At 37.9% G+C, this 25444-nt stretch overlaps 1 protein-coding gene and 2 non-coding genes across 5 annotated transcripts in view; all 3 read right to left on the bottom strand.

Annotated features, from left to right (window-relative positions):
• RBM46 (RNA binding motif protein 46) overlaps window positions 1–24901 on the bottom strand; it is a 48924-nt gene extending 24023 nt beyond the window's left edge. For 2 of the 3 annotated variants that reach the window (XM_010356856.2, XM_010356858.2), the window contains exons 1-4: window positions 24740–24901; window positions 8738–8899; window positions 7359–7826; window positions 6073–6855 (exon numbers count right to left, since the gene is read on the bottom strand). In XM_010356856.2, the coding sequence (XP_010355158.1) occupies window positions 6073–6855; window positions 7359–7826; window positions 8738–8888 (1402 nt within the window). In that variant the 5' untranslated portion in view covers window positions 8889–8899; window positions 24740–24901. Of the gene's footprint in view, window positions 1–6072; window positions 6856–7358; window positions 7827–8737; window positions 8900–24500; window positions 24662–24739 lie in introns of those variants that run through there. The other variant, XM_010356859.2, reaches the window with a different exon arrangement.
• On the bottom strand, window positions 15990–16183 carry LOC115896307. The gene has a single exon (XR_004056197.1). It is a non-coding gene; the product is annotated as a U2 spliceosomal RNA (small nuclear RNA).
• On the bottom strand, window positions 18606–18792 carry LOC115896296. Its single transcript, XR_004056194.1, has one exon. It is a non-coding gene; the product is annotated as a U2 spliceosomal RNA (small nuclear RNA).
• Window positions 24902–25444: the final 543 nt, after the last annotated feature.

Genomic DNA, 25444 nt, shown 5'->3' with positions numbered 1-25444 from the left:
TTATTTCAAAGAAATGGTTTGGAATATTTTTATCTGAAATTCTTTTATTTTTGCATTTCTGCCCATCAATCTGGAAAGAATAATAGCTCATAAGAAAAAAAGCACCAAATATTTTTCAGATTAAAACTTCTCACAATAGTATACTTTCACAAAAGTATAACTTTCAACAAATTTACAAGTGATAACAGAAATAAAAGATTGATTTGAATAAAAGGATAAGCTAACAGTGACTATCATGTTTAGTATATACTAAATACTATTCAACTACTAGAAAAAAATGCAAGACTCTACTGATGTACACCATTTCAAAGTCAAATATAAGAAGCAATATACAAGTCCATTACAAAATGAATATTGAAAAAAGTACAAAAGATATTGTAAGAATGAATATTCACACACAAAATGGTCCACGCACATCAAGATGGATTCATCTAGGAAAAAAATATTTGCTCAGAGGAAAAGCAGACATATCCAACATAGTTGCACTAAAAAAAAAAAAAATGCAAAGTTTTAAGAAACAGGACTAATGAAATTTTAATTAACTAATGTTTACATCTTTTCAACTCCTTTAATTCCTCCTAAAATCTCACTGAAATCATCAAAGCAAACAATATACAGAACTACCTGCCATTAAACCACCACCATGCTATTTTTCTAAGAGTAGTTTGCTCACGTCGTGTCCCTCTCTGACCACAAACTCTACAAACTCTATAACTGAGGTAAGGGAAGCGTACCTTTTTCCTCTTGTACTCCCAAAATAACCTATGCAAAGACTTTGTGTATGTGCCTTCATCACTAGACTGTGACTCCTTAAACAACAACAACAAAAAAACAATGTTTTATTTATCTTTAGCTCCAGAACGCTTAGGAAAGAACATTTAGCATGTAAGAGGCTTTCAAAAAAGACCTGTAAAAAAAAAAAAAACAACCTTAATCATTTATGGTCAGAACGACAGTACACAAATCAGATGAAATTAAATCAGTGGCACAAGTTAGTTTGTGACAGGTTCTTCATCCCTGTTTTAAAAAGTTTCAGATAGCCATACAAGTAAGAAAAAAAAACCACTTGTATCAGTATTACACAAACATAGAAGAGATGCCCTGCTTAAAATTATAATATCGAGACCATCCTGGCTAACACGGTGAAACCCCATCTCTACTAAAAAATACAAAAAAAAAAACCTAGCCGGGCGAGGTGGCGGGCGCCTGTAGTCCCAGCTACTTGGGAGGCTGAGGCAGGAGAATGGCGTGAACCCAGGAGGCGGAGCTTGCAGTGAGCTGAGATCTGGCCACTGCACTCCAGCCTGGGTGACAGAGCGAGACTCCGTCTCAAAAAAAAAAAAAAAAAAAAAAAAAAAAAAAAAAAAATTATTTGCTAACAAATTATATAACAAGGTGAATTATCAATACAGGTAAGACTACCTTCCTCTTTCCACTAAGTATTCTCCAGGACTTTCTTCTTCAAAACTCTAACTCTCCAGGACGTTCCTTGATCTCCTTGATTTTGTTTATTCCACTTCTACAATGCAAAGAATCCTCCAAAGAAAAGCAGTGGCAATACTGAAAGACCCAGATTCAAAACAGAGTTGACTCCTAGAAAGAGCAGTACTATTCGCCTTGACAGTTTGCTTTATTAGTAACAGATAATGAGATTGTGAAAATAGAAAAGGCTTATTTAAAAGTAAGTGATACTGAATGACCCAAGATATCTCCATATAGCAAATATTTAATATAGAACTTATCTATCCTAACCTTCAAGTCTATATTTGGTTTAGATCATTCTTGCATTGCTATAAATACTTGAGACTGGGTAATTTATAAAGAAAATAGGTTTAATTGGCTCACAGTACTGTAAGCTTTACAAGCATGGTGCCAGAATCTGCTAGGCTACTGGGAAGGCCTCAGGGAACTTTTACTCATGGCTGAGGGCGAAGCAGAGGCAGGCACATCCCATGGCAAGAGTAGGAGCAAGAAACAGAAAGGAAGAAGTTGCTACACACTTTTAAACAACCAGATGTGGCGAGGAATCATTCACTATTGTGAAGACAGAACCAAGGGAATGGTACTGAACTGTTCATGAAATATCCACCCCCATGATCCAATCACCTCCCACCAGACTGCACCTCCAACACTGGGGATTACATTTCAACATGAGATTTGGCAGGGACAAATGTCCAAACTATATCAGGATTCTACCCATTAAACTCATTTACTATCCTACAGATACAGATCCCTAAAAATAACCCAGTAAATACATAATTTCTTATCCTGCTGGTTAGGTAAATGAGTTTTCAGTGAGATAAGAGAGGTCATTCTTTGCCATTATGAAGATGAAGATAGTCTCTAATTTTGAAGTAAGTGAAAAGGATAAGGAAGGTTCTATTTTGGCATTAACCCCAACTTCCAGCTTTTCTTTTATTAAGGGTATTATGCTTAAAATAGAGCATGCTTTAGATAGAACCAAATATTTTAAAAATTGATTTCAAAGACCTGTAAACCAAGAACTTTTGAGATGCTAATAAGATCACTAAATGCTCACCAGAAGTAAACTCCATGACTTCTAGTTCTCATGTAGATGCCTGTTATCCCTAAAAGGACGTACTTTTTTTTTTCATAACAGCAATGATGGCCATTTAAGCAAATGAAGCCTAATTATTTTCTTTTATTTTTCAAACTTGGGAAACAGAAGTGGTAACACCAAAACAGTGTGGATACTAAAAGTACACTCTTAAAGAGATCTGAAATATTAATTTTTAAAAATGACTGTTTATATCACATATAATAGTAAAAGATCATCAAAGTTAAGATTGGATAATTCTCAAAATAGTATCAAACTGAAAGGGTTAAAATAAGGATACTGAGGCAAATTCTTTAAAAAAATTACTATCCCCAAAGAAAATACCTTAAAAACAGTAGTTAAATGCATTCTCTAGAAAATTTGACTTCTCAAATTATTTAAGAAAATAGAGCCAAAAGATTACTTAATAGGTAAGGAACTTCATTTGAGAGACTCTAGGAACTAATAACAACCTCTCAAGACTTCAAAACAATTCAATCCTTGGACTACGTAAGTATTTACCAGGATGTCAAGAATACACCACTACCACCAATTGATCTCAACTCTGAGCTATTCGATGAAACCCTATGACCTTTAACTAAAAGAAGATGTAACTAGAAAGGCATTAACCTTTTAAAACCCAGAGGCTCCAACATTAACAGAAGGGAAGAAGTGATCCAGAAAACTGCTTAGCAACACTCAATCTACTCTTAACCTGCCATGTGGCAACATGGAAACTTCTCGCTGTCTACAGCTCCTGGCCCTACTTTAATGATCTCTGAAGGGTTGATATTTGTTTTCTGATCAAAGTTTCCTAGACCCCAGATCTCTAGCTCTTTTGCTTCCCTGAATTCTTTCTCCTTCTCAGCTGCCTAAATGTATTTTCCTGCCTCTAACTCAACAATCTTCACTTACATAGGTAGTCAAGCACCATAAGGATTTCTGTGTTACTGTCCATAGACAAGACCTCAGGCTTTGTGTACTCCACTGAAATAGGACCTAGGGTTTTGTTTAATCTTTTTTTTATATGTGAATTTTGCTTACATTATATTAGCTGTTCTGATACTGAATACAGATTGAGGAAATACATAAAATACAAATTGTTCAACTTTTTATTAAAATTAGCTTTGATACAAGGTTGATAAAATCTGGAATAGACCACTAAAGCAATCTGCATGTGCCCACTAAGGACTTCATTTATTGATGCTACCTTGATCACTAATTAACTATAATTAAGTTGAAAATATTGTACCTGATTAGGTGTTTTCTTAGGGAACTATAGGTTTGTTTATGTTATCTAGTTAACTATGGTAATAAGGGAGTTAAAAACTCTGTTTCCATATAGAATCTGAATCTTCTTTATAAAATGGGCAAACAATGTCTACATATAAATTTGCCATAAATTAAACTAACATGGCTATGTTGTAAGAATTTTAGAAGTTTAAGTTAAACGTGTAAGGGAATGAGGGGGGCTAGAAATTTTTAAAATCTTTCAGTATTAGCATGGTAGATCAGACACAAGTACCCTTGGAAGAAACTTGATCAGCAACTAATTAACTACGTCCCACTCCAAAATAATATTTTGACCCATTTTTCTCTAAGAAACTTAATTTGAATTATTTGCTATCTACCTAATAATTTTAACTTAAATGGTCTTTATTAAAATTGAACGCTTCTATTTTGTACATCAATAGAAGTAAGAACTAAGAATTTATTAGCTTCAATGATGCTAAATCCCCAAATATCTCCAAACTAATAATTGAGGACACTACTTAAATGTGTCTTCAAGCGGAACCCTACCTTTAGTCCCACAAGTTTTGTTGTTTGTTGGTATCTCCAAAACAGAATCTCCTAAAAATATTCGTAATATACTTCGGGAGGCTAAGGAGGGCGGATCGCCTGAGTTCAGGAGTTCGAGACCAGCCTGGCCAACATGGTGAAACCATGTCTCTACTAAAAATACAAAAATTGGCCGGGTGTGGTGGCAGGCACCTGTAATCCTAGCTACTTGGCAGGCTGAGGCAGGAGAATTGCTTGAATCCAGGAGGCAGAGGTTGTAGTGAGCCGAGATCATGCCACTGCACTCAAGCCTGGGTGACAAAGCAAGACTCCGTCCCCAAAAAAAACAAATCATAAAACTATGGCAGTGGTACCTAAGCAAGCTTAAACAATATATAAAAATTATTCTCCCTTCTGAGAATGTTTTTCTTTTTTGACTGTTTTCTCTTAAACTTGAGAATATGAATTTTAAATACATATAAGCTTCTGTACTGTGGTTCTGCAACCATATAAAAAATAATTTTCAGGCAAGAGTTTCACAATTATAAACAAGAAACAATGAGAACCCTCAAAAGATCTTTCTCTTTTATTTCTGATTCTCAGGAAATCACTACTCTTCCAATAAATATTATTTGGGACACAAAGTAATCATCAACTAAAATCTATAGCTGCATTAAAAAAATAAACAGGTTGTGGGGGCAGGGGAGGCTAAACTAACAGTAAAAAACAGCAAGCAGGAAAACACCATAGTGATATTATGTCTCTTCCTTTACAATGTCAAATATTTAGTTAGCATATCTTTTTATGCTTTTGCAAAACCTTTCATAATTATCCTTCAAACATTTTAAAGAAAATTTACTGTTTGAAAAACATGAAGCTAAAAAAGAGAATGGTCACAAACATCTCTTACTGATGCTTTTTGTCTTTCATGAGTGATAATATAAATTTCCAGATTGGTGAGCATAAAGCTGTGTCTGCACACCACCCATCTGAAACCCCACTGATTTTACTAACTCCCTACCCCTGCCCCTCAAAAAGATCATTACGTAGACTTCACCAAAGATACAGGGACACTCTATTATAAATTGGTTTAATTAACATATCCTGTAACTTATACAAAAAAAAACTCTTTATTTCAACTGAGAATTAGTCATTTAAAAAACAATAAATTAATAAAACAGGATTATGAACACTGTAGTAAGTCAAAACCAAATTTTCCCGCAGGTTAGGTAATGCTTAAAAAACTAAACGTAGGTCATGCGCGGTGGCTCACACCTGTAATCCCAGCACTTTTGGAGGCTGAGGCAGGCAGATCACAAGGTCAGGAGATTGAGACCATCCCGGCTAACACAGTGAAACCCCGTCTCTACTAAAAATACAAAAAATTAGCTGGGCCTGGTGGCACGCGCCTGTAGTCCCAGCTACGCGGGAGGCTGAGGCAGGAGAATCGCTTGAACCTAGGAGGCAGAGGTTGTAGTGAGCCAAGATCGTGCCACTGCACTCCAGCCTAGGTGACAGAACAAGACTCCATCTCTCAAAAAAAAACAAAAAAAAGCTAAATGTAGGAAGATTTTACAGGGCACGAATTTCAAGAAAGTTATGACTTTATAAAATTGAGATAAAATTTATGTTACATACTTACCACTAATGTTGAGTTCAAATTAAATGAATTAAAAAATAATCTACATATTTCCTAATTTCATATTTTACACTGTTTAAAGTATTTTAAAACTTACCCAAATGAAGTAACGTAAACTGGGCTGCCAGTTCCTTTGCATCTTCTAATGTAGTACAGAGTTTGTCTGGCATGAAGTAACTCTGGGATCCATTTGCAATAGCAGGAATAACTATCTTATAGACCAAGAGTACTTTCCCATCTTGACTTGTTGTTGAATATAAATAATATTCTGGTGGTGCCCAATTATTTTTGTTGCAGTAATAATCCAAATGCATTACTGCAGAATTAAAATGATTGGATTTTAAAGAATACATACTAATCGGAGTAAGCTTTGTTCCAGGATAAAAAGGGTAAGTGCATCTTTCAACTTCAGGCGGACTTGGGCTATGCTGACCATTGAGACGAGCAGGAAGAGCTGGCAGCTTGCCTAGAGTTTTTGGGTGGTTCTCTTCTTTGTTAGTAAACACAATCAGATTTTCAGAATTTGGACTAATCTGACCATTAAGATGCTGTCTCCAAGTGTTTTCTTTATTTACTGGTTTAGCTAGTGTTACCTCAATACTTGCTCCATCAATGCATTTTCCATTCATAACAGACATGGCAGCCACTGCATCTTCTCGGTTGAAAAAGTGAACAAAAGCATAATCTCTAAGTTTCTTTACTCGTTCAACTGCACCAGGCTTAAATTTATTGAATTCTGCTTTAATTGTTTCCTCTGTAGTTGAGATCATTAAATTTCTTACATAAAGAACTTTAACTCTCTGCATGGTTTCCTCATCCACTTCTTTCTCTGGGTCAGCCCAATCTACCTGAATGGTGTGGCCCCATAGTTGGAATGTTCCTGTAAAAAAAAAAATAATTTGAAGAGAATTAAAATAAAGAATAAAAGTTAAAGATGTTCAGTAAAACTGTTTCCCCAGAGAAGCAGAAACTCAACTACACATCAATAAATTAGGTTAGCATTTGTTTCCTATTCACACAAAAATTTTTACTAAACAACTAAAACTTACTATGTAATTTAAGAGTCAATAGAACAAATACACTTCAAAGATAGACTTTATCAGAAGAATTAAGTGTTGCCCTTTGGATTTTTATTAAACAACAATTAATAGCTCAAAGTGTATACAACCAGCAAAAATATCATAAATCGGACTCATTTTACAGGAACAATTTCTTGTCTTTTAGAATTATGTGATTTATTTTACTTCATTACTCAAACAATTCTTTACTCCTCTTTAAGTGGCATTATTTATTTCGATAATATTGATCCCTGATGTACTATCATTTCTCCATATTTGTAAAAAGGTTAATACTGAAAAACAACCTTTAAAAGAATCAGTTTACCTGGAATTAGTTTCCTCCTTGCCATAGCAGCAGCTCTGTGAGATTCATATTCCACAAATGCAAAACCACGATTTTTGGTCTTATCAGTTGCACTTGGATAAACAATGACGTCTACAACTCCTTCTGTAACTTTCCTCATTTCATCTAAAATGTCTTCTTTCTTCTTTTCCTTGGGAATAGCTCCAATAAACAATCTACAATTATCCAAGCTTACACACACACCAATAAACTTCCCTGGTCGAATTTCATAATTATTAAGAATTCTGATGGCTAACTGGGCTTCTTCTTTTGTAGTGTACATCACAAAAGCATAACCTCGATTTTCACCACTAAATTCCATCATAAGTCGAAATTCATATATCTTCCCAGCTCTTTCAAATACAGGAACTAACTCATCTTCATACATATCACGAGGTATTTTTCCTACAAAAACTTCACAGCCTCTAGGTGGAGGTGGACCTTCCCAACCTGAACAACAAAAATGAATAGGAATAGACACATAAATTCGAATCAGGTATTTGTACTCACTATTCAATCATATATTCATTCAACAAATTTGCTGTGCTATGTGCCACTCACAATTCTAGGTATTGGTGATACAACAGTGGACAAAATAAAGCCCCTTCCCTTATGAAGCTAATATTCAATACAGAAGGGAGATAACAAGTGAGTGATAAGTGCTATGAAGAAAATCAAGGGAGTGGTCAGGCAAATCTCTGGGTACATGAGATTTAAGCACAGACCTGAATAGAATGAGGGAGTGAGCCATGAGGATTATCTGGGAAAAGGGCATTCGGAAAGAAGAAAAAGCAAGTGCTTTACATGTCAGAGCAACATAGATTATGGAAGCCTGTACAGTTAACATGTACTTGAGAAAGGAAGAAAGTGGTAAGTGCTGCAGCCATTGAGGTAACCAGAAGATAGATTTTTATTTTAAGTGTGATAAACTGAAGGGTTTCGAGCAAAGGAATTGTACTGGCTATTGGTAGAAAAGTCAAACATTCTATTTACCTGTTTTCATTTGGTTTTCTAGTTTAAACACCACTCACCTACTAAGTGCTGTTTCAAATTCCTCCCCAGATGATCTCCTCTTTAACACCTAGAGTAGCACCCTTTTCCCTACTTTCCCAATCCTGACTTCTCAACCTAGCCCAGCTTCTTTCTCAACTGCTTCTTAGATGAAGAGCAGGGCTGAAAAAATTTAAGGGTAAGACATGAATAACATTTATAATCTAACTCTTTCTCCTCAACAGTAAAAACAAATGTCTTAAAGCAGTTACAAGGAGAGAGCTATTTTTTGGAATACTTGTGGGGATACACATCTAATCTACATGACGAGGTTAAAGATTAAATTTAAAAGACTGTTAACAAATCCACACCTGGAGGAGGACCACCAAATTTCCTTTGTCCATTTTCCTGAACCATGTTGTAACCAGTCTTTTCCATCAAAGCAAGTAATGCTGCTTCATTCTGAGTACCAGTTCGAACTTTACTGCATCCATTTGTTCCATCTATATTTTCTTCATTCATGGTTGCAGTTCCTAAAATAAAGTTTAATAACACTGGTTAAGTTTACAACAGAATACCAAGAATCTATATGGCATTTCTTTGGGTTGCAGCAAAACAAAGACAGTTGTGGCTGCCATGTTGGATTAGCCTTCACTGTCCTCTGAGGTTCAGCCCCAAAGCTCTTCCCTACAGTGGAAACTTGGAAACTTCTTTCGATGTCACTGACCAATTATGCAGTACCTTTAGAAGGCCTAAGCTATAAGAAAGGGACACAAACAATGAAAAAGAGAAAGGAACAAATAATGGAAAAACAAAATTATATGGCATATCCTCTGTCACAACTTTACCTGAGAGTCTCCTAAAGAACAGGAAGTCCCCCCAAGTTGGCTTTTATGAAAATGGAATATTCAGAAATGATAAACTCTCAATGCTAAATTAGGTAGTCTTTAAATCCTTCCTAGTTTTTTTTTTTTTTTTGAGACGGAGTCTCGCTCTGTCGCCCAGGCTGGAGTGCAGTGGCCGGATCTCAGCTCACTGCAAGCTCCGTCCCCCGGGTTTACGCCATTCTCCTGCCTCAGCCTCCCGAGTAGCTGGGACTACAGGCGCCTGCCACCTCGCCCGGCTAGGATTTTTTTTTGTATTTTTTAGTAGAGACAGGGTTTCACCATGTTAGCCAGGATGATCTCGATCTCCTGACCTCGTGATCCACCCGTCTCGGCCTCCCAAAGTGCTGGGATTACAGGCTTGAGCCACCGTGCCCGGCCTAGTCCTTCCTAGTTTTAAAATATCTGAATTTTTGCTCTAGAGTAGTGATTCTTGGTGACATATCCTTTCCACTCCCACCTTCATGACAGACTCCACTATAGAGACACTAATACTCTCTTCTGAGTGATAATGAATATAGCTACAAAAACATCCTATAATACATACTACAAACATACAGTCTTTTTACAGTGTTTAAAGCTGTTTCCAAGCTATTTTTATATTATATCCAATGTAGTAATCCCGGAAAAAAAAAAAGGCAAGAAAGTAGCTCATGCACTCACAGAGTTTAGTACTTCCCTAAACCTAGTATCTCTAAGCCCAATTTTCTTTCCTAAGACTCTCATTTATCAAATTGCCCAATGAACCTAAGTGTTGAAAATGAGATATTCATAAAGCACCTCAAATTCAACATATGAAAAACTGAGTATAATTTTATCTTCCAAACCTGTTCCTTTCTGTTTTACCTCATTTCAATGATTCATCCATTCAACCAATAAATGGCACCCCAACAAACATTATTTCCTCTCTTCCAGACTCTCACAACCAGAAATCTGGGTATTATCCAGAGTCCTTTGATGCACAGCTCATCAGTCACTAAGACTTGAAGACTTTATCAAATATTTATTTCATTTTTTGGGACAAAAGTCTCACTTTGTCACCCAGGCTAGAGTACAGTGGTGTGAAGGTGGCTCCTGCAGCCTTGGCCTCCTGGTCTCAAGTGATTCTCCCACCTCAGTCCCCCAAGTAGCTGGGACTACAGGCACAACATGCCCAGCTAAATTTGTATTTATTGTTGTTGTGTGTAGAGACTGGGTTTCACCACATTGCCCAGGCTGGTCTCAAACTCCTGAGCTCTACCAATCCACCCACCTAGGCCTCCCAAAGTGCTGGGGTTATAGGTGTGAGCCACTGCAGCCCGCCCTAAATATTTCTTGAAATCGGTCTATTCCTGTTCATCCCTACAGCCTGTTCTCAATTATTTCTTACTTCAATTACCGCTAGGTTCCTAAATGTTATTCCAACTTTTAATTTTGTTGCCCTCAAACAAAATCTCCATAATGCTGTCAAGGTGATATAAAATATGTATCTGCTTAATTTAAACTTCTATTTCAAATAAAAAATAAGGAAGAAAATGACTAAATTATTAATTTTTAAATCAGGGAGATCCTTCTAAAAAATAAGTTTAAAAGCTTCAAAGGTACCTGGGAGTTTGAGGCTGCAGTGAGCCATGACTACACATCACTGCACTCTGGCCTGGGCAACAGGGCAAGATCCTGTTTGAAACAAACAAATCCCTCAAAAAAAAATACATTAATAGTTTTTTTTACTACATAAAAATACTTTAGAAGGCAAAAAAGAAAAGTCCACAAAAACTAAGTCAAAAAAATTACACATAAAAAATGATCTGAAACACGTTATAAAGAGCTAATTTCCTTAAAATAAAAAGATTGGCATGGTGTTATAAAGTGCAGACTTGGGTTAAAGACTGGCTAAAAACTCTGAACCCTGGTTCTTTGTTTACTAAGCTCTGACTTTGGACAGATTATTTAGCCTCTCAATGCCTATGTTTACCTGTCTATAATAAGTAGATAATATTAGTTTCTACCTCAGGGTAGAAGGATTCAGGGGATTCAAAATAAAGGGTTTAAAATAGGTCTTAGAATATAAGCATTATACATGTATTTCCTATTATTATTACCTAATAAAACAGTAAGAAAAACAAACTGCACAGCAGAGCCTGCAAATTCAAAATTTATTCATTTGTTCAACAAATATTTATTAAGCACCAACTATATTCTATGTACTATTTCTTACATCTGGGATACTATTAGTAAACAAAAGGCCAAAGTTTCTCCCTTGCATAGCTTACACTCTAATGGGGAAAAAAATAGCAGACGATAAAAAAAATAAGCAAATAATAAGAGGTAAGAATACTTAGGGAAAAAAGGAACAGGAATAGGGCACATGGGTCCGTGGAAGGTTGACAAGGGAAGAGAACATGCAAATTTAAACAAGAAAGCTAGTGCAGACTTCACCAAAAAGGTAACCTTCCAGCAAAGAATTAAGGAGCCTACCCATTCAGCTATCTGGGAAGAACATCCCATACAAATGGAGAAACCAAGACAAAGCCCTTATATAAAGGTGTACTTGGTATTTACAAGGTATACCTTGTAAGTTAGGTAACTTCTTATAAACTTCAGCTTTTACTATGAGTTAAATGAGGAGCTACTATAGATTTTGAACATACGAGTAACAGGTTCTTTCACTGTAAAAGGATCATCTGGCTGTTACATGGGGAAGTCAGTAGAAGGGCAAAGGTGGAAGCAGTGAAACCACTTAGATGATTACTACTAAAATCCAGGCAAGAGATGATGGTGGCATGGGCCAGAGAGGTTGAGGTGGAAAGGATAAGTGGTCTGACTTGAGATGTATTTTTAAGTACATCCAATAGAATTTTCTGACATACTGTGAGATAAACAGGCAAGTGAAGGATGATACCACAGTTCTGGCCTAAGCAACAAGGAGATGAAGACTGAGTAGAACTGGTTTTAAGGGTAAGATCAGAGTTCAGTTTTAGGTATTTTAAATTTGAATATCAAACAATCACTCAAATGCTTTTATAAGACTCTGGCAATAAATGTTAAGAGATCAAGAAATGAGGCCATAAGAAATGGAATGGACCGTGCTCCTAGAAAGTACAATGCACCATCCGAAAAGGGCAGTGGCTACTAAACTCCAACAAACTAATACAAGAGAATCCAGCTTGCCTCCAGTTATACCAAATTTTCCAATTTTTCAAAATCTCTCAATATTTAAAAACTGAAAATTAATTTAATTGTAAAACAGTAACGAAAGTGCACAGACCAAACAAAACACCTGCAGGCTTCCTATGGTTCAAACTCTGGGCTGCATGAGGGCAAAGACCACTTCGGCCTCGAACACTTTCTCTAGTACTCTAGTACCCACCATAGCCTTGGCACACAGAAGGTACTCAATAATTATCCGCTGGGAAGTCCACCAGAAGGGAAAACTTAAGACTTCATACACTGCTAGCACGTATGCATTACTGAAATTATCCTTTTAGAGGGAAATTTGGTAACAGTTATCAATATCTAAAATGCACATATACTTCATAATTACTAAAAATTTAACCTACAGATATAACTGCAAGAGTATACAAAGATGTAAGAGTAAGAATGTTCACTGAAACACTGTATATAGAAATAACAGTCTAGAAAATATCTAGCTGCTTTTCAGTAGAGGATGCATCAAAAATCAGGATACGACTACACAAGGAATGTTATGCAGCTGTTAAAGAATATCATAGATTTGCGTGTACTGATATGGAAAAATATTCAAGAAGTATGTGAAAAAGAGCAAGTAGGAAAATACATTTACTTTCATATTAACTGTGTATGTGTTCTTGTAAAGATACACATGTACACATTCATAGATGGCTGTGCAGGAATATAAAAATGTTGAAACAGGCCAGGCGCGGTGGCTCACGCCTGTAATCCCAGCACTTTGGGAGGCCAAGACGGGCGGATCACGAGGTCAGGAGATGGAGACCATCCTGGCTAACACGGTGAAACCTCGTCTCTACTAAAAAATACAAAAAATTAGCCAGGCGTGGTGGCAGGTGCCTGTAGTCCCAGCTACTCCGGAGGCTGAGGCAGGAGAATGGCATGAACCCGGGAGGCGGAGCTTGCAGTGAGCCAAGATTGCACCACTGCACTCCAGTCTGGGCAACAGAGCCAGACTCCGTCTCAAAAAAAAAAAAAAAAAAAAAAAAAAGTTGAAACAATTTACAAGGAACTTTACTGGTAGTTATCATTGGTGAGTAGGAATAAGGAGTCAAGTAACCTTTACTTCTCACTTTTCTGTGATTATCAAGAGCATGTGCTACTTAGTTAAAATTAAAAGGTCCTTTCAGGGGTTTTCCAGTTCCTTAAAAATAAAATCTAAATTCTTTAGAAAGCCATAAGGATCTCTTAATCATCTCTCCCTCCAGCTTCATTTCTTATGATATGCCAACAACAATGCTGACCTATTTGCAAATTCTCAAATATGCCAGGTGCTCATATATGTTCCTTTATATAAATTGTTCCTATAGTCCTTCTGTAATTTCTTGGCCTTTCCTACCCCTAATATTCTCCAGGAAAGCCCTCCCTGACCCTCCCTCTCAACTCTAAATCGAGTATTCCCTTATATATACTTATATCCTTATATCACAGAATCCATTTCAGAGTGCTATGACTGTCAATTTCCTCTACCTCCCTCCTGCTACCAGACATTGAGAAGGGTCTAGCCTTTCATTTCTGAATCCCAAGCACCATGCAGACTTCCTGGCATATGATGAATGTTCATTCAATGAATGAGACAGGGAAGGAGAGACATCATGATTTAACCAAAAATAATGCAACTGTGTGGGAGACGACCTGAATTACAGTTGTTGGTCAGGAGACCTTTGGCAAACACTTTACAACTCTGACCTTTACTTTCCTAATCTATGAAATTCCATTTTATTTCTACATTTAATGATTTGGCATATTAAATACCACATATAATGACAGGCACTTTATATACATTATCTCATTTATTCTTTTAGTAATCCTGTATTTTTCTTTTCCATTTTAAAAATACGCAAACCGAGACCAAGAGAGAGTCATACTGCTATTAAATTGATAAGGTAAACACGGTATTCAAATCAGAAATCTGTTTGCCCAAATGCTGGGCTCCTAACCCCTACTTGTATTACCCTAATTTTAGATATTTAAAATTCACATCTCTGAAAAGCTATGTGATTTACTTGAGGTCATAAAACTTACAAATAGCAACACAAGTACCTGAATCCAGATATTTTTCATAATTTTTTTAGATTATAACATCAAATCAATTATTCATACCTTCTTTGAAAAACTACTGCATGCTTTTAAAACAACCCAAACACTGTATTAACTTAGATGGAAAAGTTCAGCAACAAAACTTTTTGGAAAACCCTTAATAAAAATAATTTCAGATTTATTAAGAGATATTAAAAATCATCTAATTCAACCATCCACCTGAGATGTGTATCCTCTTTATAATATTGCCACAAAGAAGATATTCATCTTATTTTTGATTCTTACAAAGAACTCATCCTCTAGAGCAACTAAACTTTGAATAACTATTTAAGAAAGTTACTTCTTATAATGTATCATAATCTCTTTCCTGGTAATTTTCATATATCAATCCTGATTTTAACCTTCTGGCCAAAGAGAACCTGCTTCTTTCATATAATTGCATTTGAAAGATGATTCAATGCCAAGTACCCGGGACTACAGTCATGCACCACCACACCCAGCTAATTTTTTATAGAGATGGTGTTTCAACATGTTGCCCAGGCTGGTCTCGAACTCTTGGGCTCAAGTGATCCACCACCTTGGCCTTCCAAAGTGCTGGAACTACAGGCGTGAGTCACGGCACCAGACCTCATTGGCAGCTATTTTAACCAGACACTTCCTAAACTGGCATCCCTTAAAACATTGTTCCAGAGGTGATTAACAGGTCTCCAAAATGTGTTCCATGTCTAAACATATCTGAGAAATCACTGCACATCCCTCTTAAAAGGATCATAATGATCATCTGTGTATTTAAGGCCAAGAACAATTTCAGTTAAAAAGAACTTTCCAGCTTTAATTCAAGTGTTTTGGCATGATACCCTAATTGTCCTTGGCCTATCTATTACGTTTCTACAGAACCACAGGAAAATGCTACTTAACTGTTTCTTATATGACATAGTTTATGTTCTCTCATTATCCTGTCTCTTCTTCCTTCAAAAGTGTGGTTGGCCAAAATCGAAAACTCCAGCAGTACAGAGAAACAGCACAATGGTGTTCTACACAGCTGCATGCTATTGTCAGTTGAAATTCAGCATGCTGTCAACAAAAACCTCAAATCTGCCCTGCCCTATATCAAGTAACCAGATTTTAGAATCAACTTAATCTCATCTTATTAGGTTCAACCTGCCAGTTCTTCCTACCTCCCATCTGATCTTTTACTCACTTGTCCCATCAATGAAATGGCTAACTTCTCCCCCTTTTCCAAGATAAAACTTTTTATGTTAGCAAACTTAAGAGCAACCTGTCCAAATATAAATAGAAAACTTCTTAAAACTTCCCTAGTCTGACCAGTAATAGAATTCTGCATTGTCTTAGTCAACATTGTGTCATAATTGTAGTATCATAGAATATCTACCCATCAATACAATCTGGACCCTAAGAGTTCATTTTAAGATACATTTACATTTGAAAAATGGGTATATGTGATATTCTGAAGAAACTCATTTTGCTCTTTTTAAAAAATTTATTCCCCTGAGGGGAATGCACCGTTCCTGGAGGTACTGCAATATCAAGATGACGAGTGGAGTGGATGGAGCAAGCTCCTATTCCCTCTCCTTGCTCAAAAACTCCATTTAAGATTTGTCCTCAGCACAACATACCAGAATCTCTGGGACACATTTAAAGCAGTATGTTGAGGGAAATTTATGGCACTAAAGGCCCACAAGAGAAAGCAGGAAAGATCAAAATTGACTAGCCAACACTGCAATTAAAAGAGCTAGAGAAGAGCAACCACATTCAAAAGCTAGCAGAAGGCAGGAAATAACTAAGATCAGAGCAGAACTGAAGGAGATAGAGACACAAAAAACCCTTCAAAAATTCAATGAATCCAGGAACTGGTTTTTTGAAAAGATCAACAAAATTGACAGACCGCTAGCAAGACTAATAAAGACAAAAAGAGAGAAGAATCAAATAGATGCAATAAAAAATGATAAAGGGGATATCACCACCAATCCCACAGAAATACAAACTACCATCAGAGAATACTATAAACACCTCTACGCAAAAAAAAAAAAAAACAAAAAAACTAGAAAATCTAGAAGAAATGGATAATTTCCTGGACACTTACACTCTCCCAAGACTCAACCAGGAAGAAGTTGAATCCCTGAATAGACCAATAACAGGCTCTGAAATTGAGGCAATAATTATAGCCTACCAATCAAAAAGTCCAGGGCCAGACAGATTCATAGCCGAATTCTACCAGAGGTACAAAGAGGAGCTGGTACCATTTCTTCTGAAACTATTCCAATCAACAGAAAAAGAGAGAATCCTCCCTAACTCATTTTATGAGGCCAGCATCATCCTGATACCAAAGCCTGGCAGAGACACAACAAAAAAAAAAGAATTTTAGACCAATATGCCTGACGAACATCAATGCAAAAATCCTCAATAAAATACCGGCAAATCGAATCCAGCTGCACATCAAAAAGCTTATCCACCATGATCAAGTTGGCTTCATCCCTGGGATGCAAGGCTGGTTCAACATACGCAAATCAATAAACGTAATCCAGCATATAAACAGAACCAAAGACAAAAACCACATGATTACCTCCATAGATGCAGAAAAGGCCTTTGACAAAATTCAAGAGCCCTTTATGCTAAAAACTCTCAATAAACTAGGTATTGATGGGACGTATCTCAAAGTAATAAGAGCTATTTATGAGAAACCCACAGCCAATATCATACTGAATGGGCAAAAACTGGAAGTATTCCCTTTGAAAACTGGCACAAGACAGGGATGCCCTCTCTCACCACTCCTATTCAACCTAGTGTTGCAAGTTCTGGCCAGGGCAATCAGGCAGGAGAAAGAAATAAAGGGTATTCTATTAGGAAAAGAGGAAGTCAAATTGTCCCTGTTTGCAGACCACATGATTGTATATTTAGAAAACCCCATCGTCTCAGCCCATAATCTCCTTAAGCTGATACGCAACTTCGGCAGTCTCAGGATACAAAATCAATGTCCAAAAATCACAAGCATTCTTATACACCAATAACAGGGAGTCAAATCATGAGTGAATTCTCATTCACAATTGCTTCAAAGAGAATAAAATACCTAGGAATCCAACTTACAAGGGATGTGAAGGACCTCTTCAACAAGAACTACAAACCACTGCTCAACGAAATAAAAGAGGACACAAACAAATGGAAGAACATTCCATGCTCATGGATAGGAAGAATCAGTATCATGGAAACGGCCATACTGCCCAAGGTAATTTATAGATTCAACCATTGTGGAAAACAGTGTGGTGATTCCTCAAGGACCTAGAACTAGAAATACCATTTGACCCAGCCATCCCACTACTGGATATATACCCAAAGGATTATAAATCATGCTGCTATAAGGACACATGCACACGTATGTTTACTGCGGCACTATTCAGAATAGGAAAGACTTGGAACCAACCCAAATGTCCATCAATGATAGACTGGATTAAGAAAATGCGGCACATATACACCATGGAATATTATGCAGCCATAAAAAAGGATGAGTTCATGCCCTTTGCAGGGACATGGATGAAGCTGGACACCATCATTCTGAGCAAACTATCACAAAGACAGAAAACCAAACACCACATGTTCTCACTCATAGTTGGAATTGAACAATGAGAACACTTGGACACAGCGTGGGGAACATCACACACCGGGGCCTCTCGTGGGGTGAGGGGAGGGCACAGGGATAGCATTAGGAGATATGCCTAATGTACATGACCAGTTAATGGGTGCAGGACACCAACATGCCACATGTATACATATGTAACAAACCTGCATGTTGTGCACATGTACCCTACAAGTATAATAATAATAAAAAAGAAAATATGGCGCATATCCACCATGTAATAATACTATGCAGCCATAAAAAAGGATGAGTTCGTGTCTTTTGTAGGCACACAGATGAAGCTAGAAACCATCATTCTGAGCAAACTATCACGAGGACAGAAAACCAAACACTGCATGTTCTCACTCACAGGTGGGAATTGAACAATGAGAACACTTGGACACAGGGTGGGGAACATCACACACTGGGGCCTGTCTTGGGGTGGGGGGAGCGGGGAGGGATCGCATTAGGAGATATACCTAATGTACATGAGGAGTTAATGGGTGCAGCACACCAAAATGGCACATGTATACATATGTAACAAACCTGCACATTGTGCACATGTACCCTAGAACTGAAAGTGTAATAAAAAAAAAAAAAGATTTGTCCTCAAAAGACGTATCAGATATTAAACTGGTAATAACACATACTATACTTGATCTTGGCCAAAAGGCCAAGAAGCGATAGAAACTCACTTATTAAAAAATAATAAAGCTATATTATAAAGATCTATCTCCGGAGAAGGAAAAATTGCTATTCAGCTTTCCTCCTTTCTTGTTCATTTCAATATGATAAGTACCATCTCATTTATCTTTATATTGTTTTTAGGTTCTCAAAATTTACCAACCTCACACATTTATTGTTTTGTTTTTGTTTTTGTCTTCCAAGATGGAGTCTCGCTCTGTCACCCAGGTTGGAGTACAGTGACTCTCCTTCCTCAGCCTCCCAAGTAGCTGGGACTACAGGCACGCACCACCATGCCTGGCTAATTTTTGTATTTTTAGTAGAGATGGGGTTTCACTATGTTGGCCAGGCTTGAACTCCTGACCTCGTGATCCACCCGCCTTGACCTCCCAAAGTGCTGGGATTAAAGGTGTGAGCCATCGTGCCTGGCCTACTGTTTTGTTTTGTTTTTCTTTTTTTTTTTTTTTTGAGACGGAGTCTCGCTCTGTTGCCCAGGCTGGAGAGTGCAGTGACCAGATCTCAGCTCACTGCAAGCTCCGCCTCCTGGGTTTACGCCATTCTCCTGCCTCAGCCTCCCGAGTAGCTGGGACTACAGGCGCCCGCCACCACGCCCGGCTAGTTTTTTGTATTTTTTAGTAGAGACGGGGTTTCACTGTGTTAGCCAGGATGATCTCCATCTCCTGACCTTGTGATTCGCCCGTCTCGGCCTCCCAAAGTGCTGGGATTACAGGCTTGAGGCACCGTGCCCGGCCTACTGTTTTTTTTTAAGTGAAGATTTAAGATGAATATCCTCACACATTTATTAAATGGCAGAAATATAGAGTAGAAAATAATTTTTATCAAGGGAAAAGTCTTATGTCTGTATTATCAGCTGTGTATCTTACACTACACTTCATGGAAGATTTATGTGACACCAAATGCAACAAATAAAACAATGTACTATTAATAGATTCAGATAAAAGAAATGTTATTTTTTGTAATCAGAACCATTAAAAAGATAAAGACTAGCCAGGTACAGTAACTCATGCCTGTAATCCCAGCACTTTGGGAGGCTTAGGTGAGCAGATTGCCTGAGGGCAGGAGTTCAAGACCAGTCTGGCCAACGTGGTGAAACCCGTCTCTATTAAAAACACAAAAAATTTAGCCAGGTGTGGTGGCATGTGCCTGTAATCCCAGCTACTTGGGAGGCTGAGGCAGGGGAATGCCTTGAACCAAGGAGGTGGAGATTGCAGTGAGCTGAGATCGTGCCACCGCACTCCAGTCTAGGTGACAGAACAAGACTCGATCTCAAAAAAAAAAAGATAAGGACTGACTGAGCAACCAACTTTCAGTCTTTTGTCTTTTAAAAAATTCAATGTTTTCTGTCACCATTCCTTTAAAAGTAAGAGCATTTTAAATGATATAACTACTTTTCTCAACTTAACACTATTTGACTCTAGGTTTTGCCATATACCATTACTAAAGATTTTGTAGTAAGAAAATATTAGAACTGCAAGTGGACCTTAGATGACCTCCAATACTGCAGACAAGAAAACCAAAAGCAAATATGAAGAGTCCTGCTTAAAGTCACAAAATTAGTAATCGAAAAGACCAAGGGCTCAAAACAATGGAGCCTCAGAAATTCATAACTCTGAACTCTCTTCCATAATTTAGTTTAGAGAGTCTTCAATGGCCTCGACATCCCACAGGACATCATACTGGCCCACTACACTAAAGATCATGTTGATACAATGTGAATAGGGATTGTGAGATTTATATTTTTTAAACAGGCTACAGGAAAAACAGCGAGAGAAAAAACAAGAATCTACTTAAAAGGCTGTTGCAAAAGTAATCGCTGTTTTTACCATTAGTAATAGCAAAAACAGCGATTACTTTTGCACCAGCCTTAATATGGTTCTTTACATACGCTACTTACTGGTTATAGAAGCAATAAATATGCTCCCATTTTATCCAAAATGTAGAATTTAACTTAATACCCAAGACTTTTTTTTTTTTTTTTTTTTTTTTAACTACAATTCATGGCTAGCTCCAAATGGCTGATTTCTGCAATCCAACCCATCCCTACAATTACCTTACAGGTCTATTTTTTGGGTTAATTCATATCTCTAAAGTTATATTTTTAAAGAGATTATCTAGGTTCTTATGTTGAAATAACAGGCCAATCTATACACATTAAAGGCTTCTTTTACTAGAGAATGACTAGAAACATATGCTACACTTTGTACATCTCAAGAAATCTCAATCAAATTATTATAAAAGCTTGAAATTACAGAAGTAAAAGACACACTCAAGAGTCACCAATTCTATACTCTCTTTAGAATAAAAAAGTGTTATCTCAAAGCCTCCAAAACAAAACATATGCACGTGTATAATTCACAAGTTCAAAATTACCTAACTTTATCTTATTAATTTAACAAAAGTATATTTCTAAAAGAGGCAAAATTCAAGAATAGCCAGAGAAATATAATCAAATCTAAAACAAGCATACAATACATTCATTCTAAAATACTCCAGAATCAATCTGAGAGTTACCTAAATATCCAACAAAGCACATCTGTCCTATACATTAGAGCAAAACTGACATATCAATTGAGGCTTCCAGACTCAATTTGTCCTCTGCCACTTTCAGGTGTGGAGTCGCACTCCAAAGCATTCTAAAAAACTTGTTTCCTTACCCTGCTGACCCAAGTAATCCAAGTAAGGAGGGATCCTGAGTAAGAGAATGACAAAAATGGTTTTGCAGACAAAGTGGGAATGAGAAATTAAAAGTTGTGCCATATTTAACTCCAGCTTTCAGATATGTATTTTTTCCCCTAAACTGTGGACTTTCAAAGATTCCTCTCTAGCTCACTTTCAAAAGAAAAAAATAGAAGAAAGGAAAAAAAAACCTCTTTAAGGTATGAAGCAAAATGCCAAGACAGGATAGCAAATCATAAGTTATTGAAGTAACAATCTGAATCAAGCCTTTTTCTTTAAGTGCTCACTATATCTCCTTTAATTTAACCTTCTTAATAATTCTCAAAAATATGTATTTTCAAATTTGTACTGCCTTTCAAAAATAGAAAGTATATTAATAAAAAAATGACAAGCACAATTTAGGAAAATATTAATGAAAAATATTTAAAGGAACTGTGTCAGCTGTATTAAAACTACTTCAATTGAAACTTCATCTTCCAAGTTACTGTAAAAATTTAGAAAGCTGTGAAAGTGAACATTATATAATCTTATTGTTGGTTTTGAAAACTCAATGTAATAATGAAAACAAAATAAGAATATCAAAATGTGCCTTTATAGAGGCACATTAAACCTTTATGACATTCCTTGAATGACATGGTACTAAACTCCTCATTTGTTAGTTCAGTTGTCATTGAGTATATATAGTACATGGAAACCACGGTTGCCAGGTCAATGGAGGTTTTCGGTTTGTTTTTAAGCAGCAATTCGTTTTACTGAAAGACTGCACTACAGCCAACATGGTTGGAAAATGAGAAGAGTTAATCAAAAGTGTGTGGATATGGAAGTCTAAAGTTATTTTGAAATAAATGTATAGATGGATCAGTTCAATTCCATCTTAGGTTGTTTTTATTAAAGAAGGAGAGTACATTTTATTGCTAGAAGTTAAATATATAATGGGTACGTTTTAATATTAAGTTTAAATTTGGAATGACTTAAAACTTGAGCTACTTTAAAAAACTGTAACTAATACTTTTAAAAAATATTGCTTTGAACACAAAGGCGTATAGGCTCTTTGAATTCAGGATAAGGATATCTACATATTCTTGTCCAAAATAAGTGCACCATTCTTCACACAAGGTCTTTCATAATCTGTTATTTTAAATCTGTTACCAATTTGAACACAGAGATCACATTTTCTTGCCTTATCAACCTTCGGGTAGTAAAATGAGAAATGATATTCGGCATTAATATGCAAATCTGGGCAATTTTTACAGCAATTACTTGATTTATATTCACAAACTCTACTTAAACTGACATGTCTTCCTTCTAACAATAAAATAACCACCATTAAACCTGAGGCTTAATTTCAGTCCATAAACTGGCTTTGCTCTCGTTATCAATAACTCTTATTTCATGATATATCCAGTAATGCACATATTTTAAGTGTTGATATGTATATCTGGCAATAATATTCAAGTCCATTACTCCATCCTAAGTGAAAATTAGCAATCAAAGCAGTGCCTTAAGCAGAAAGCATTAATATTTAGTGATTGCAGCACTAATAGTCATCTTTGTCTATAAAGATGCAAACAAATTTTATTAACAATGCAAACAGATGCAGACAGATGCAAACAAAGTAGAATGTTTTAAATGTGTGCCCTGAAAACAAATCCATCATTAGACCCCCATAAGGAGATCCAAACGGAAGTCTCTCAAACTGTATATACGTTATGGTGATTCTTGAAACGAAAATATCTTCCCATTATTTAAATAAGCAAAATTCTACCGACACTTGAACACGACCTTTACATGTTATTCTCCTTATACATGCAACATATCCTGCTTCCTGGTTATAACGCCATTCTCAAACACAAAATCAGGCCAATTTTTAAAAGAAGCCAAGACTTAAAAAACTCCGTGGCGATGGCTCACGCCTGTAATCCCAGCACTTTGGGATCTCGAGGCGGGTGGATCATGAGGTCCAGAGAGCGAGACCATCCTGGCCAACATAGTCTCTACTAAGAATACAAAAATTAGCTGGGAGTGGTGGCGCGCGTCTATAGTCCCAGCTACTGCCGGAGGCTGAGGCAGGAGAATCACTTGAACCCGGGAGGCGGAGGTTACAGTGAGCCGAGATCCTGCCACTGCTCTCCCGCCTGGGCGACAGAGCGAGACTCCGTCTCAAAAAAAAAAAAAAAAAAAAAAAAAAAAACCTAAAAAACTCCTTATGATATTTCCTCTTTGATATCTGCCTATATTAGAATTACCATATAACATAAAGGTTACGGGGAATTTATCAAGAATGTAAAGACAGTTAAAGCTTAAAGAACTTAAATATTACCTAAGCTAAATTTACACAGGAGAAAACTGGTGCCCAAATAAATCAAGAAGCTTCGCAACATCTCAGAATATTAACGCCAGGATTAAATCCCGCGCCTCCTGACGCCGGGTTCTGCGGTTTTTCCAGTAGCTCAAAAGAAACATTTTTAAATTAGTGGTTTAAAAACTACCAGATGTAAGGAAACAAAGGTGGTGCCACGACTTGTACTGCCGTCCGTATGTCGGGGGAGTGGCGAGCTATCTTCCCTAAACACCCGCGGCCTCCCACTGCCCACAGCCCAGCACACAGGAGGTACTCGGGGAAGAGACAGAAAAGAGACAACGGCAGAGGAAAGTTCGAGGCTAAGCCCCGTCTAGAACTCCATGAAAACGACGAGGAACCTGCTAAAGCTGACCCAGCCTGAATTCAATTCTGAAACGAGACTGCTTAATCTCACCCAGCCGTCGGGACGCCCCAAACGGCGTCCCAAAGCCTCCAGGGGACGCGCGGGCCCAACAGCCAGGCGGCGGCCCGGGCCTGCAGCGGTCGTTGGTCGTCGGCTGGAGCGTGTCAGGGGAAGAACACGGAAGGCAGCATAGGTGGGAAGCGGCCGGAAGGCAGCGGGGGAGAGCGGAAATAAGGCGGAGAGCGCACAGCGCCGCGGAGCGGAAGAAGCCCCCAGACGCCCCAGAGACTGGCCACTGGGCCCTCACCATGCAGCGCCTGGGTGACTGCGAGGGCGCCTTCTGGCAGGATGCTGCCGGGGCGGGAGGCAGCGTCTCGGACACTTGCTCTCCCACTGCTCGACGGGGCTGGGGAAGGACGAGGGGAGAAGCCCGCAGCCACCGCCTCCAGCCCCCACTGTGTATTCGGCGTGAGAATGAGCCGGGCACTGTCTCCAGCCGTTAGCAGTGGTTTGGTAGTGACCCCGTTTCCCCTTTCCCCTCCTCACCCCTTCGGGTCTCCAAATGTTGGTCCTAAATCTCGGGGACCAACGACCAAAAACTGCCGCCACCGTTTAGGGGACCAGTCGGTCAGAGCGGGGAGTCGCCGCAGGGGGAGGGGAGCCCACCAGGAGCGCTCGCGCTAGTCCTCGTGTCTCCACTCGTTTCCCAGCGCGCACCGCGCGCAGTGGCCTAAGCAGCCCCACGAGGAGTGGTGCTTCGGCCAATCAGGAATTAGCTTTGGGGCGGGGCGAGGAGGGGAGAGTGGGGGTAAAGTTTAAATGAGGCTCTCAAGCTAGCCGAAGTGCTTGGAGTGACAGGCAGTTCGAGCAATTGGGGTGAAGAGAGCGGTTTTTAGGGTGTGGGTGGGCACGGAATAATAAATGAAGGTCCTGCGTGCATTGTTTAGGTGTTTGAAGACAAAGGCTATAATGTGAAATTCTGTAGTTAAGAGGAAACATAGATGCATCGTAATAGTTCTTTTTCTTGTTTGATGTAGTTTTCTTGTCTTAAACTGCTAGTTTGACGCAAAACAACCACGTATATCCGGTGGACCTTTGAAACTAGGGGCTGGGGGGAGGTGGGTTATAAAGCTAAAAGATGGATTTGCAAATAGGACTGAAAGTATAAAGTATAAGTGATTTAAATGACTAAGAAAATGGGTTAAAGTAGGAGACCTAGCAATAGGCCCGACGCTGCCACTCATCAGCTTG

Source organism: Rhinopithecus roxellana, chromosome 2 (assembly GCF_007565055.1).
Source record: "Rhinopithecus roxellana isolate Shanxi Qingling chromosome 2, ASM756505v1, whole genome shotgun sequence".
NCBI classification, from domain to species: domain Eukaryota; kingdom Metazoa; phylum Chordata; class Mammalia; order Primates; family Cercopithecidae; genus Rhinopithecus; species Rhinopithecus roxellana.
The sequence above is the reverse complement of the archived record's forward strand: the minus strand, read 5'-3'. Positions and strand labels throughout refer to the sequence as shown.